Genomic DNA, 16,792 nt, shown 5'->3' on the forward strand with positions numbered 1-16,792 from the left:
TTTGAGGAAAAAAATGGTAACTAGAACGAAAAAAAATTGAATTGGATAAAATATGGCTGAGAAAAAAAAAATAATTAATGATGATTTAAATTAATCTATTGGTTCAGTTTATCGATTTAGTCGGAAAATTTTCCCTTAATATTATGATTACCCATTTTATATAATAAAACAAAGAGGTCGGAATAAAAAGGAAAATATATACTTAACTGTTTGTTAATAATAACGGCTATGAGTTGTTATGGAACCCAATAGACCCTCCATATGTAATTTGAATTCGAATGGAATAAAAAAGGCCTGTATTTTTACTTTATTATTGTGCTCAGCCAGGAACGTACATAAAAATTTGCTATGGGTTGGGGGGGGGGGGAAGGGAGGGGGGTGGATCAAACAACAATGATGAAACGAAAGGGTGTCCAAATAATATAAAAATGCATTGAATTATTAATTAATCTTATTTATTAAAAAATTTAAAATGCTCTACCATGGCATCAGTTTTTTAAAATATTATTCGTTCTCCGATTTGATTCGTATTATACAAATATAAATTATTCAATTCAAAAATTTGGATGGAATAGGAATAAGGTAAATAAATACACTATTTGTATAATTTAATATCCATTATTCGATCAAATTATTGGTATATAATTATTTTATAATATCCGTTTGTAAATATAAATAAACATATTTATTTTGAAAATTATTCAGAAACATTTGAACCTATTCTTATATAATATAATAATATGTTCCTGTGAAGGAATTGGGAATCTTTTACCTTTATTTCCTATTTCATTTCTCAAGTATTTTTCTGCAAAAGGTGATAAACTGAAATAATTTTAACGAATTTATTATATTTTTTTTTAAATCCAGACTATTTGCCAAAATTATGACTTATTTAGGTGAGTGGTTTGCAGACTAGCAACGCTAAAATGAGTATAAAACTTGGAGCATTTATTATTCTTTGTGCTTGTCGTACTAATAAGATTTAAGTGTATATGTATTTTTCATTTATTCTATAATTTTTTTTTTATATCAAAGTATTTTTTTATATCAAAGTATTTTTTTAAATCAAAGTATTTTTTCTCCTTATAAAATAAATAAATTTATATTCATTTTTTAAAAAAAAAAGAAGACGAATAATTAACATTTTGTGCGTGAATAAAATTTGAATTATTAGGCCTGGCTAGGCGTGACGACCTTCCCAAGATTTTTGCTGCGCGTGAACATAAATTTCCCGTGAATCACGGAGATTTAAATATTTTTTCTATGAATATAAATTTGCAATTTTATAATTATATTTTCTAATTTAATTTAGATATTTTGAAAAAAAGAGAATAAGTTTTGAAAACAAAAAACTTCCGCCTTTATACAACATTTTTTTCCCCTGCTTTATAAAATTTCAATTAATGAAAAAAATCTCTCAATCCTCGTTTAGCAATGGAAATTTGTTAATAAATATATTTTACTTAAATATGTTTTATTTTTGTTTATCTTTGCTAAAATTTTTAACAATATTCAAGGATTCTCGGAAATCTGAAAGCAGATTCTCATCCCACAATAAATGAAGTTTATCTATGGAAACAAAAATTAGTAAAATTATATCAACCTTCTGAAGGTAATACAATAATAATTAAAACCTTAAAAAACAGGACAACATTGCTTTTAACGGAAAGATTTATTATGCAGGCACTAAATAAGGTAGACTTAATTCTAGATCCACAAAAGTCTTGAGTTTTTAATAGAAGAGAAGAAAGATATATAAAACCAACCTTAAAAATGGTAGCCAACTATTATTTATAACTTTTCTAACAACACAAATAAAAAATCGTATATTCGAAATGAAACATTTAGAGAATTTCTAGATGATTTTGATGAAGCATCAACATTCAATGAAAGCTGTGAGAATGAACTTAAAATTTTCATAGCTCATTAAACAAATAACAATGTGACAATAATTAGAAGTTTGGAAAAGGGAAAATTAATTTACTTTTTTAGGAAAATTAGTTAATAAAATTTTGTTAGCCCTGGCAAATTCGGCTTCTAGTGAAAGGTTATTTTCTATGGCCAATCGCTTATTAGAAAGGCCAACAAAATTGAAATAAAATATGGACAATCTTCATTTTTTAAAAAAAAAATTATATTCATAAATTGGATTTATTTTGTGTTATTGATATGGAATTAGAGAAATACAAACTATAATAGAATAAATTCGGAGAGGCGTAAAAACTATAACAATAAAGTTTTGAAAAATTTAAAAACACCGTGAATTATCGGGTATGATCAAAATATTGTCTTTCGTGAGTAGGTGGGTCGAGGGAGTGAATTTTTTATTGACTGAGTGGGCGGGTGGTGAATAAGAACCGCGCCAACCTCTAATAGAAAGGTCTTCTCAATTAAGCAAATAATATAGGCAATTTAAATAAATAAATTACTTTATACATATGATAAATAGCGTATTTGGATAACTAATATATTAAATATTATATATATATACCATTTTTTTATAAACATTTTTTAGAGAAGGAAAGGGGAGGCGGGTGTTATTTTTTTAAAATATAAAATTAAAATTGAAGATTTCTTTTATTTTATCATCTTTAATCTATTAAATTTATAAATTTAGAAGAAGCCACACAAAATGCCGTGGTTACCCCAATGCTGAGTAGCATATACAATTCTTTAAATGCATGATGATATTTTTGTATATATAATATTTAGGGTATTTTCAAAATTATGTGTTTCCTTAACTTCTGCAGCTAATAATCTATTAGCCAATTTTCATTTCATGATGTAAAGTTTCCATATTTAAGTTTAATAATTATTCTAATCGAGCCATTTTGTACGATATAAAATAATCACTATCAAAGGGAGACCATGCATTAAAACTTGATAGATGATTATAATCATCCTGTGTAAATCTATCTAAAAAGTTATCAACAAAGTAATCAATAATTTCATACTAATTCTATTTTAAAGAACTCATTGGAGTCTTTTTCGCAAAAAAATTGTAATTTGGTTTCGACTAAAAAATCTTGGAAATTTATAGGCGTTTTACGTATGCTTGATGTGTGGGGAGTGAGATTAAATTTTGTTAAAAGTTTTTAAGCCTTTATTCTTAAACAAATCAATAGAATTATTGCTTCTTATATTTTTTAAATATATTGATAGTGGAATCAATACAATTTTTACATCCACTTGATAAATACCTACTGACTGTAGATACATAATGGATCTATTGTTATTAATATCTCATAAATTATACTGGCTAATATAATGTAATTTATATTAACGTATTGAAATAAAAGACCAGAGGCTTTGACAGAATCATGAATGCTAACCTCTGAATTCAAAGTTCTATTAGAAAAGTAAACTAATACTCACCAATAGCCTCAAAATTAACATAAATGATGTGAGATGTTTTTAAATGACCAGTCCACCTCTTGTCTAAAAGTCTCTTAAGTATGGATTGCATATTTACAGGATACGTTAAACCGCCTAAAAAATTATGCAATGCATTGAATAAATTTAAAAAATTAGAAATGTTAACAATATTATATACACAAGATGCAACATGTGGTTGTAGCAATGTATAAAAGGAACTTTCTTATTAATTTTTTTTTAAGTAGGGTTTGCATTGCACTCTTCCATTTCGCCAGATATAACGTTTGCACCATCATATGCCTGGTTTATCATATTCGTTGAATTAATATTTAACTCATTGTTGCTTTAAAATGCAATTAGTAATGCTTTCAGCAGAAAGACACTGTAATAATCCCTATTAAATTTTCTAGGACTTCTCCAGAAAAAATATAATCTTTTGTCACATCAGCCTTAAAACAAAATAAAAGGCATCTCACTTTTATTATATTAATCTGAAATATAATCAAGCATCATATCTACCATGATAGATATTACTTCGTTTTAAATCGGGTGATGTATATCGCGTATTTTTGTATATAAATTTCGTAATTTTATTAAATTCAGGATCTTTTTGGATGGTGTATGAAAACAATGCTATAAATAGTCTAGAAAGAATAAATTATGTTTTCTACATTTGCAGCATCCGTAATTTTTGTTGAACCAGTTTCAGGAAAGGTAGCTTCTTATGTTAAGAAATATCATGAAATCTTGATTTGATCCTAAAGATTACGGTTAATTTGTTGGCTTATCAAAATTGTTGTTATCTCTGTATTTTCTTTATAATGCTAAAATATTCACCCCTGTTTTAAATAACTGGTTATATCAGGCTTAGATAATATTATTTTGTCTAAGATCTTAATCGGACCATTTTTAAAAATCGGCCCAAATCGAGCTGTTTAGCAATACTGCAAAATAATTACCAAATTTTATAAAAATTTAATAAGAACCTTTTTTATTTTAATAAATATTTAAGGATCGGTATCAATCTGTTTCCTTTATTTGATATATATATATATCAAGCCTTGAGTAACCACTTGATTAGCTTCAGAAAATCCCGTTTTTCATGATTTGCACCCAGATCTATATCAGAGACCTTCAAAAGATAATAATATTGTGATTGAACCATAATAAATAAAATAATAATCATTGAAATAAGTACAATTTAAACGTTATAATTAAACGCCTATATAATGTTATACACAAACACACAGAAAATTATAAAATATGAATGAATGATGATTATTATTGGATAAAAATAAAACAGGATAGGAAGAAAATTACAAACAAGACATGTTTTTTGAATAAATATTTAAAATTTATTTTAAAAATATAAAAATAATCAATTACAAAATTTTTTTTAAATTTTGGGGGCCGGAAAAATTTATGGGGGCCATTTTTGGGGGCCGAAGGTTTTTTCTGGGGGCCAGGTTTGGGGGCCAAAAAATTTTTTGGGAGGCCTGCCCCCCCTGTGGCTCCCCCATGGCTACGGCCCTGTATATATCATAGAAGAGATTAATTTTAAAAAAAAATTAAGAAAAGTGAGTAACATAGCTGTTATCTATAAAAAAAATAGATATAGAGGATTTTAAGTCTCATTTTGACTATATTCTAAATTAATAAGGATATATTTCCTAGATAAAGTAAATATTGTACTGAGAGTTGGATATTGAATACTCAAAAACTATGAGTGAGGGGAGGGGGCTATTGAACATGAAATTTAAAAAAATTAAGATTTTTATCCTTGCAATTTGTAAATGGAAATAAAACCTAATAAGAATTCAGTCGAATCTTATTACAATAATTGAGATAAATAAATAAAAATTAATCATCAATAATATTAAAAAAAACGCCTTACTCATTAAAAAAAATATTTGAAAGTGTTTTTTTTTCTACATCTTACTTTTAATTTTATAGGGCAATAGAAAGGTCTTCTCATGTAAGCAAATAATATATAGGTGCTTTAAATTTAAATGTAAAAATATATTATAATTATGATAAATAGCGATTTATTTGGATAACCTATTGATTATTTTATAAACATCTTTTAGGGGGGTGTTATATTTTAAAAATTTAAAAATTTAAATTGAAGGTTTCATTTATTTTAAAATCTTTAATCTATTAAATTTATAAATTTATAAAATGCAAATTTTAAAATAAACATCGCCAAATATATAATCAAATATTATTTTAAAATTAACATTTTTTTATAACGAATTACGGAAAGAAGGATAAAATGTATTCACCAACAGTTATAATTCTGATTGTATTGAATTTTTTTTCTTGCAATTTATCCGAAACTGCTTTTGAAATTATTTGGAATTCGCCAACGGAAGTTTGCAAAATTAAGTAAAAATTTTAACTTTATATTTTATTAATTAAACTTAATTAAACTTTTGATTGGCGTTTTGTTTGTATACATATACATATATGCAATAGATATAAAAATGACCTACAATTAGAGCTTTACGAGATACGAGCAAATTTAGAACAAAAGTGGAGGGGCGAATTGATAAACCTCTTTTACCATACTCAAATAGGTTCCTGGCCACTTATAATCGAAGATAAAACCACAAATAAAAAAAATGAAATTAACGGTGGAATCCCTCAGAGAGGTAATGTTTCCATGCATCTCAAACAAATGGAGCTTGACATAGAAAAATATATGCCGAATAAAAATTTCGAAGTTATTTTTGTCTTTATTTATCAGATAAAATTCTTGATTAGTTATTTAATATTTCATTCATAATTCGTTTTAATGATAGATTATAGTCAACACTGGAATATTAAACTATGACGAGTTTTTCTAATTAGGTTAAATCTTGTGAATGTCAACGGTCCGGTCCTATCGAGTTTACCCCTTAACCGAACCACCTATAGGTGGGCAGGTCTTTTTCGAGGACCATAGTTCCCACTGGTCTTTTATTAATATTTAAAATACCATTCAATTTATAATCCTGTGTATATTTTATTCAATTTTACATTACTTTAGTTTTTGTGATTCTTTTTTTTAGTTCATTTTTATTTTGCAATATATTATGAAAAAGACAAAGATCGGACCGTGTTATTCACTAGTTGAATATATTTCTATTCATTAACGTATTAGTCAACCTCTTTTTAAATATAGGGTTTAGCTGTGATAGATTTTGAACAATACTTGCCCTGGTGGAGTTTAATGGACTTTGGTATGTATCTAAAATATAGGGTATAATTTTATAATACTTTACAATTTCAAATATGGGGTCACAAAATTTTCTTAACATAACAATAAGGTCAGCGATAATAGTCGTTTGATAAACTATTTTGTTTTAGTGATCTGCTTTATTACGAAGAATTAACTGAGTGAATTGTTAGAGAAATAAATTATATGAAATTTAAAGGTTAAAAAGTTGTTAAAATGATTTTATTATATCAGAAAAACTAATATGTCGAAAGAGCCAATAAATATTTATTTTTGAAGCTCTAACTATAAATAGGTATCAGTCTAAACCATATTACATAGATCTGATTTGATTCTCCAAATTTTATTCACGAATCATAGATTTTGTTTTATCTTAGCTAGCAAATTAAAATGTTCATATTCGCGAATTTTATTTTCGCAAATTTTTGTAAATAATATAAACAGACGTGAGTGTCTCAGCAAATATTCATGTATTTTATTACGTGCAAAATTGCCTGCGAAGACGAGGCGGAGTTAGTTTAATCTAGTCTAAATTTAATACCCCATGATTAAAAAATAATAATTTATTATGTTTTACAATAATTTATTAACTAATTAATTATTAGTCTTGTTTTAAAGATTTTGTTGGCTTCAACATTCTGCTCAAATCCCCCCCCCCTTTAGAGTTGTTTAAAACGACATTTATTTTATTGTTTTAAAGGACGCATCCATAGCTTATTTCAAAAGTCGTAATCCATCTATAACAAATAACAGCCTTATAGTCGAAGGAACTAAATCAGAATATGAAAATGCTGTAAAATTATTCATGATAAAGACACTTAAAAAGGCTAAAGATTTACGACCAAGGGCCAAATGGGGATACTATGATTATCCAACTTGTGCTAGGTATAAAGAAATATATTTAAAAAAGTAGGAAAATACCAAAATTGCCCAAGATCCCAAAGTTTTATATAATAATAAATTTGTATTAAAAATTGTCCTATCCCTAGCCCTCATAAAATAAAATATAAATTGTACCATCATTTTAAAAGAAAACATACCGAATTTTCGTATCTTGGGTTCCTGTTTCCGGTAAAACATCTTCTTATCCCGTTCTGATCTTATAATTTTGTTAGGCCTCCGATCTGACATAAATTGAAGGCTTTCCCTTCTAATTTCTGTTATTTTGAGGAATTATATTTTGGCTTAAATCTTTATATTATGCCTAATTTTATCCTCTTATTTAGTAAACGGGATATGATCAAGCCCGAAGGGCAAACCGTAAATAAAATAAACTTTCGCTATTTTTAATAAATAAGATCTCGTCTTTATCCGGTTTTTTTTTCTGGAAATGAAGAGGTCGCACCCGGAAGGCACGAGTTTCGCTTGAGAATATACTTGAGCCCCTATTATTTTTCTACATAAAAATTATACTACCTTTTGATTTAAAATATAAAAAGTTAATAAAGTCATTTGTAAACAAGAAAAAATGGTAAAATTATTCAAAATCTTTGCCAATAAAAAACGAATCAAAATTGCAGTGTTCATATTTAATTAATATAGTTTTTAACTAGAGAAAAAAAAGTTAACCATAAAAACCAACTATTTTTTAATGAGCAAAAATTAATATTTTTTAAAACAAATTCATTTAATTACTAGTTTAAATTTTATTCTACGATGTATATTTATAAAAAAATAATAATTTGGCATCTATAGGCGCTTAGATACAAAAGTATATATTATTATGAATAAAAATATTAGTATTATAATAAATATTGTCAGATTTTATGTGCAATAGCGCGCAACCAGGAGGGCCTCCCCCATCTCAAATATGCCTTAATAAAAAAAATTCCCCTACATCCCCACTCCCACCCACCCACTCCCCCCCCCCCCCATACAAAAAAAATCGGAAGAAAAATTAGTAAAATTCATATTTGAAAAAAGAAAAAACGATATAAATACATGTGATCACAGGATCCCCAATATCAAGGGAAGTTTATTAATAATAGTGAGTTTGATGAATGAAGCATGTGATATACAAGATTTAAACATTTAGGTGTTGATGATAAATATTTTAGCATAGTTAATAGCAAAATATGTGAAAAGTAACTTCCATAAGAAACAATCAGATTTCAACCCCGCGTTAGGGGAAATGCGTTGCCCATCTTGCCTATTAAGAAAAATGGCATTTTACTATCAATTCCTAGTTCAACGTTTTCTTCAGATAATTGGTCAATAATGTTTTTAAATGACTGGGTAAGAATCTATTTTTAAATGCCTAACTCAATATGTAAGTTCAGAATGTCTGAGCCTTGAGATTACGGTGATAGATGGCCAAACCTTTATGCCATCTGTGAGCGAAATCTTCAGGCTTGCTCTATATTTTTTTAGATTAAAAAATTGAGCCAACCGTTTTTTAAAATCGACTTAAATCGAGCTGTTTAACAACACTATTGGTCGATTTGGGTTAATATTCATACAAAAAACGGAAATAGATTGAAGACCTCGACAAATTGATTTAAGTATTAAATAATATGATAATATTGAATATAGAACAAGACTCTGCCACAGTGAGCGAAGCATTAAAGAATAAAATTGTCTTAAAAAATGTTTGTTTGAATTTATCCATTTGACTGGTCAAATATTGTTATTAATCGAATTTTATCTGCACAACCCTAATAAAAGTTAATACTTTTAAAATAACGACTATAGTTTAAAAAAATTTTAAAAAAAAACATTTTTATAAAAAAAGTTAGTGAAACCAAAATCTATTTTTATAAAAATATTATATAGCCAAAGGCCTACAATAATAGGACCTAAAGACTTCCAATATAATATATGGGAAAAACCCCGTGATAGTTCCCTACACTTCTTAGCGGCTATTTCTATGAATCCACTAGTAATAGAGGTATATAGTAAAAAACATATATAAAATAGAACGGTTGTAATTTGGCCAAAAAGGGAAATAAAGATGATAAAAAGTTAAAACATAATAAAATACAAGCAAAAACATATGTTAGCCTGAGATTTAATAAAATACGATTAATTAATTATATAATTTTCAAAATAAATTATTAAAAGTTTTTAACAACTTATACCTTAAAATATCAAAAAATAATAAATGGACCACAATATAAAAAAATTAATTATTTTTAAAAACATTCAGACAAGCTGAGAGCGGATATTTTTGTGACAAAAAGCATAAAGGACTAAACGTACAAACGAATTGGTTATACAAAGATAGCCTGGTTTTGTTTCCGAATTGTTACATAAATATTAGGACTATACCTGATGCCGAAAAGAGAGCTATTTACATTTTAAAGAGTATATTATTAATTAATCATTCATTTTGAAAATTATTATATTACTCATTATATTATAAGAGTTGTTAAGTATTGCCGTTAAAAGAAACTTCTAAGGAACGTCGGAGCTATGATACGATATTATTTTATGCTTAAATATTGATATATGTAGATATGATTATAAATAACTTAGAAACTATTTAATTACATTATAAATACTGAGTCGAACATATTATTTTTTTGTTCCTTTTATATATATCGCTATTTTTTTTTAGTTTGATAAATATTACTTTATCAGGCTATTCATAAAAATAAGACCGGATATTTTATATACTCAGGACCAGAAAAACAGCTAAAATATTTGCATCATCAATGTTTTAGAAGAATGAATGTATTTCAGGCTAAGGAAACTTTGGGCCTATAAGGTCCAGGTAAACTCATAAGGATACGGTTTCAAGAGTGAGCTCCAACCCGAAATATAAGATCAATTTTTCTTTATTAATATTAATTTTATTTTCATTTCTATTCATGATGAAAATCTATGATTTATTGATTCTAATAAAGAAAAATTGATCTTCAAAAGATTTTTAAAAATTGATCAGCTGTTAAATCGTGTGGAATGGTCTCACATTCAACCTAACTCCGACTTTTGTAGTTTACATCTTATTTTTAACATATATTTTACTTAAAAAAGTGATTCATTTTAACAGATATATTAATTTCCAAATAGTGATAGATTATATTTACATTAAAATGAAATTGTAAAGATCACTTTATCATTCATGAACTTTTTATATTTGAATTTATTTTAAAAAGAATAAAAGAGTGAGAAAAATAGTATCATAGCATATTTATTTAAAAGATACATCAGAGACAATATTCCGTTCTCCAATGAATTCTGCAAGAGTTATCTTTTCTATTCGTTTTTTAGATTTATAAAACCGACTATTTCTTCTAAGCTTATTTCCAAATTAAATAGTTTTGCGGATTTGTAAAAAATTGTAATTTTATAATGATAAAATTATGTATTTTTTATTACATAACTTTATGACGGATTTTCAAATGTATAGAAGTAGTATCATAAATAGCAGAGATCTTCAGGCCTGGTCCTAACCCCAAATAGGCCTGGGTACATGGTTCAGCCGTATTTTAATTTTTAAATATACCCGAATCCAGCTGGGCCTAAGTTTTTTTTGGTCCAAATATTTTAAATAGCCATTATTATCTATATAAATTAAAAATAAATATAGTATAATATATTTTAAGAAAATCCGGACAGGGTCAAAATATTTTGTAAATGGTACATCTGCAGCTCTCTAATAATTTTCATAACACTATATCTTAAACTCACATTAAATTTGGGGTCCTTGGCAAAATATTTTGAGTTTTAATCGAATTTACTCAGGAATTAATTTATACTCCATACACATTTTTACAACAAACTATATTAGGGTTAGCAAGTTAGCCAAATAACTGAAGTATTACCTAGTTAAATACGGTCAAATACTCAAAAAATTTGAATAAAAAATTAAAAATATGTTTGAAAAAAGAAAAAAGGATATAAATGCATATTAACAAAATGCTTTTATCTATTGGATCTTTAAATTAGGGAGCATCTCATTAGTAGTGAGTTAAATGTAACATGTGATATAATACAAGAATTAAGAATTTTACAAGGTGGTGATGATCAAAATATTTCAAGTGATTTCATAAATTTCAGAAGTAAAAGCAGCAAATTTAATAGCAAAATATGTTGAAAGCAGTGACTTCTAGAAACAATCAGATTTTGACCCCAAGTTTATGTAATGGACTTTGTTCGCCTTTTCCTTTAAGAGATATGGCTTTTTACTAATTACCTAGTTCTAATTTTTCTTCAGAAAGAAATTGATTGATTTGGGTTAATATTCATGCGCAAACAGAAATAGATTGAGGAGGTCAACAACAGGGAAATTGATTAAAAATATTAAAGAAAATGTTAATATTGAATATAAATCAGAATAAGACTCTGCCACTGAGAGTAAACCATTAATTTTAGAATGACAATAAATTTAATAAATATTATAAAATTAATATTACAGATTCATTTCACTATTATACACAAAATAAAGCTAAAGTTGTCTTATAAAATTTATTTAATTTTAAGATATCCCAACAAAGAGTCTCGACTAATATAAGGGAGGGAAATTTATGAATAAAAGGAAAACGTTATTAGTTATATTTTTTTTGTTATGAAATAGATTTAGCCAATAATTTCTTAAATAAAAAGGTTCTTATCTATTTTTTATTGTTACAGGAATGAACGAAGCAAAGAGAATGAGCAGAAGATCAGGTCCTGATAATATGCCAATATATGCTTACATTCGGTATCATTATGAAAAAGAACCTTTTCCGACATTTTTATCTAAAGTCGACATGGAAAATAGCATTGGACAAGCTATAGATACTGGATTATCCGGAATAGTTTTAAAAATTTTTTTTACTCTAATAATCTAAATTTGTAGATAGGGGAGACCAGGGTAGGTTGGAACATTTTCGTTCAAACCTAAATAAATTCAATAATATTAAACTAATCTGAATAAATAAAATATTTTCTGAATCCTAAAAGTTAAAGTATGGGCTATTGGGAATAATTGTATATATTTCAGAGACCTACAGATGTACCATTTACACAGCCCGGCCAGGGTATTTTTTTAGGTATATTTAAAAAATTAAAATACGGCCCTCGAACCGGACTGGTGTTAAGACCAGGTCTGCAGATCTCTGATATATTTTATAAAAACTATATTTTTTAGACATCTAATAAAAAAAATTGGCCCAACCATGCCATACTCTGAGTAAGTTAGGACTTTTATATGCGATAGTTCGCATAAAATAAAGGTCTAAATAAAATAAAATAAGTACTGTTATAAGACTATAGACTATAACCATTTTGATTTTATTGATGAATTATAATACAATAAGTATATAAAAAAATAATTTCGCAAATTTTAGGAAATTTATCATATTTTTTCAAAAAAAAAATTGTAAAAATAATTTTAAAAAATTTTTAAATAAACATAATTTAAATATTTAAATAAAAATATTGCACATAAAAAATATCTTTGGCACAAGTTCCATGTGCCAAATTTTACATGCATAACAATCTAATATAATTAATAATAAATATTCTAAGAACAAATTTATAAATGTTAAAGTATAACCTAGTGCAATAGAGTCTAAGATTTGATAATTTATTTGGAGTAATTATATAATAATTATTACAATCTAACTGATTTTATCTATATGTGGAAATTATAAAGAGTTAAGATAAGGTGATATAGCTTAGGAATAAAAAATTAAATTAATTTTCATAAAAATAAATTTATTTTAATATACATACATATATATTAGTACAATCTAAATGATTTTATCCGCATGTGGAAATTATAAAGAACTAAGGTTATACAGTTTAGGAATTGATAATTTATATAAAATTAGTTTTCATGAAAATAAATTTTACCCTAATTATTGTATATAAAGCATTTTAAAATTATTAAAATAGTGTCATGATGATCTTATTTATACTTTATGATTCTGAAAAATTGTGAGATTAAAATATTTACTAAAATTGATTTATTAAATTTTAAATGCTTTAGTTATAAATCTAAACGATAAAGTTTGCAATCATTTTTTGTTACTTTTGGTATGCTTTTATAAAAATAAAAATACTAAATATTTTTCAGATCTTTTTTACTATCTATATTAGGCCTTATTTTTCACTCATATAAAATCATAGCGAAAATTATAATTGGAGGGGACTAACTTTCCCCTAAACTCAACGTGCCCCGGCTTCCCCTATCTGTAGAGATTATGTACGCGTGTTTACGTTTATATCACATTATATTTAATTTTAATGGAATTTAAATATTTTTGGCATAAGTATAATATTTTAATATTATTTAAATATACTAAATTATAAAATGATATATTAAAATTAAGATTAACCAATAGGAATTAGTTTTTTTTAGTGAAAGATTTAATTTCCAATATTTAATATTGAACAGGTTATATGGGGCGATTACAGTGATTTCGGAGACTGCTCGGAATTGGCGCAATATATTAAAACGACTTTGGGTCCTATATCTAAAAAGATGTTAAAATATTCCAATTGTAAGATAATATCTTATATTTAATCTCTGATCATTTTTTTTAATTTAAATATTAAGTTGTTTTTTTAAAGCACATCTCTTGCAAAACATTTAATTTGATCTATACAATAAGTTTATGATTCGTTTTACATTTATATATAACAATAATGCGACATATAGGATTTTTAAAAAACATTATTTTTTTTTAAAAAAAAAAATCAAACCAAGCATGCAGTTCTATATTTTGTGGAGGAAACGGAAGATGTATTAAACGTTTATTCAAAAATCAACCGAAAGGCTATGATACCAAGAAGTCAAAAAATTATGAAAAATTTTGGAAGATACCGGGTTACGAAAATTCGGAGTCTTTTAAACATTATGAGTGTGAATGCTATCCGAGTTGGACAGGGCACAGATGTCAATTTAATAATAGGATTTAACAATTTATAAATTTTTTTTAAAATTTAATCTTAGATTTAGTTCATGATCTTTACTTTTCATAATTATATAGTAATTAGTGAAAATATAAATTCTAATATTATATTAATAATAAATATATATAATATAAGTTTCAATATCAAACACTAATTTTGACAAATTAACTTGACTTGAGGTATATCTGAATTCGCCGACAATTATTTAAAATACTTTATTCGATAATATATAGGACTCAAATTATTTAAAATCATTTGGATGAGCTGTCTTAATTAAATATAGTGTCAACAGCTTTAATGCATCATATTCAACACTCAAACAAGTGTTGTCCAGTATTGAAGACAAAGGTTTTGGTGTACCCAACATCAAGAATTGATCACTTTAATAAAGGAAAATCCTTTTCTCTTACTTAAAAAATAAAAATTTTAATTTTTTTTCTATATATGAGCCTTACAAGAAGAAGGTTGAGCCAATGCACCGAACAATTGTGAAAAAAGCCTCGATAAAGTACTTCCAAATCCTTATTATTCGAAAATTTTATTATAAGGTTTTTTTTTCTAATCTGTTTTAATCAAATTAATTTATATTTTTATGCAGAAGAGGGTTTTCTTTTTAGTACTTTCTATTTAAGTTACCTAATCGGAAGATTGCAACCCCCAAAAATTGAAACTTAGAGAATGATTTCGGGTTGTATCTCTGAACAACTGAAACACATAGACATAGCGTAGGGGGGGGGAGGTTCTGATGCGTGAGTTTTTCTCTCATAGATCATATTGCTTTATGCCATTTATTGCATGTCTTCGGCTGGGTTATATTTTTCAAAAGAAATTAAATTTTAGTCATTATTTTAAAAGAAATTATTTTTATACTTATTTGTTAAAAGATTTTCTTTTATAATGAGATAGCATATTCTTAATTCAAAATAAAAGGGGTGGGGAGTGTATAGATTTATTTTTATTAGCTTAAAATTATATTTCAGAAAAATGAAAAATTACCGAAGCGAGGAAATTTCTCAGCCCCCCCTTCACCTATAGCTATGCGCTGAAGGCCTTCAAAGTCATATTATATAAATTACCTTTCTTTCAGGATTCTGTATTTTTTTTGAACACCATAATGAAGTGAGAGATCCATCAGACTCTTGAAAAGGTTAAGACGATCCTGATTACGCCTCCCTACATAACGTTCACTAGAGTAAAATTATTTATGACTTAATATTCATGAACGCTTCATTGCTCATTTTTAGCTCTCTATCGTCAGGGTACCGTGGCGGTGGATTATCTTGTAGCAGGAGATATTGAATAAAATAAATGGCTATCCCCATGCTGATTCCTTACTCTGTTGATCTACCGTTCTGGAATAGGACGATTCTAAAACAGGATTAGGAGAGACGCTTCTGAGTAAATCTTTAAGAAAAAAAAGGTACTAAACCAATCTCATAACTTTATGAGAGCTCTTAATTTCAGAAAAGAACTAGATTTCGATTAATAAAAAAGCATGTGTCCATCTCTTCGAAGTGGAGAAGTATTACCATTAAAAACTTATTAAACAGCTAGATTGGAGAAAAACGCAATCTATCAGTTTTCCGGTTTACAAGGAAAAAGGCAGCTTATGCTTATTAGATGCAAAAACAAGTTTTACAGATGCACTGTCGAAATTACCGGTACCCCAAAATTGGGCAGTTCTGCGAATATGTGCATGGCAGATAAAAAGAACAATATCCTTTTGTATCTTGTATACTGTATTTTTTTGATTCTTAATATTGAGTTAGACAGAAGTACAACATTAAAATTATATTAAATAGCGACAACCCTTGACAAATATAACAATGCTAATGATAGAAACTAGGTAGTCATTGGTGGTTTTTTTAACATGTTAGGTTCATTTAACATGTCGCATAACCGATTGAAGATAGACAAATTAAAGGTTCTAAAGAAGCGGGAAATATAGTAAACTCAAATTAGTTAGATTCAGAATTATATAATTTGATAATAAAGGAATATTAATTCTATTATTAAATAATTATAATATATTAATTTATAATTATAATATATTAATTTATAATTATAATATATTAATTTATAATTATAATATATTAATTTATAATTATAATATATTAATTTCATTTTTGTTTTATCTATTCTGATTTATAAACAGACATTAAAATGTCTGGTTCAAAATAAAATATTTAATATTGCTTTTATCAATAATCAGTACATCTAATTACGAGTAGAAATTTACTGAGTATAGCATTAAACCTAGAGATTCATTAATAATTAATCCGAAATATTAATTCGCTTTTTGGTGAATAATAAATATAAATTAAATTTTCCAGTTAAAAAGCATAAATAAGTAAACGG

The 16,792-nt window shown here is 26.4% G+C and overlaps 1 protein-coding gene across 1 annotated transcript; it reads left to right on the forward strand.

Moving 5' to 3' along the window:
* The first annotated feature begins 5,647 nt into the window (after nucleotides 1–5,647).
* On the forward strand, nucleotides 5,648–12,419 carry LOC135926702 (hyaluronidase-like). The gene is made up of 8 exons (XM_065462634.1): nucleotides 5,648–5,760; nucleotides 5,851–6,097; nucleotides 6,539–6,596; nucleotides 7,037–7,104; nucleotides 7,293–7,477; nucleotides 9,738–9,895; nucleotides 12,167–12,333; nucleotides 12,375–12,419. Exons 1-8 carry the CDS (start codon nucleotides 5,648–5,650, stop codon nucleotides 12,417–12,419), a joined length of 1,041 nt encoding a protein of 346 aa, XP_065318706.1.
* The last annotated feature ends 4,373 nt before the right edge of the window (nucleotides 12,420–16,792 follow it).

This window comes from Gordionus sp. m RMFG-2023, chromosome 3 (assembly GCF_954871325.1).
Source record: "Gordionus sp. m RMFG-2023 chromosome 3, tfGorSpeb1-WG-v2, whole genome shotgun sequence".
Lineage (NCBI taxonomy): Eukaryota > Metazoa > Nematomorpha > Gordioida > Chordodea > Parachordodidae > Gordionus > Gordionus sp. m RMFG-2023.

Excerpts from the sequence above, each read along its gene's own strand:
- LOC135926702 (XM_065462634.1), top strand. The coding sequence starts at position 5,648 with ATGTATTCACCAACAGTTATAATTCTGATTGTATTGAATTTTTTTTCT. Across the intron at positions 7,105-7,292 it reads GCCTGCGAAGACGAGGCGGA|GACGCATCCATAGCTTATTT; the intron begins GTTAGTTTAATC and ends ATTGTTTTAAAG. Across the intron at positions 9,896-12,166 it reads AGCTATTTACATTTTAAAGA|GAATGAACGAAGCAAAGAGA; the intron begins GTATATTATTAA and ends TTATTGTTACAG.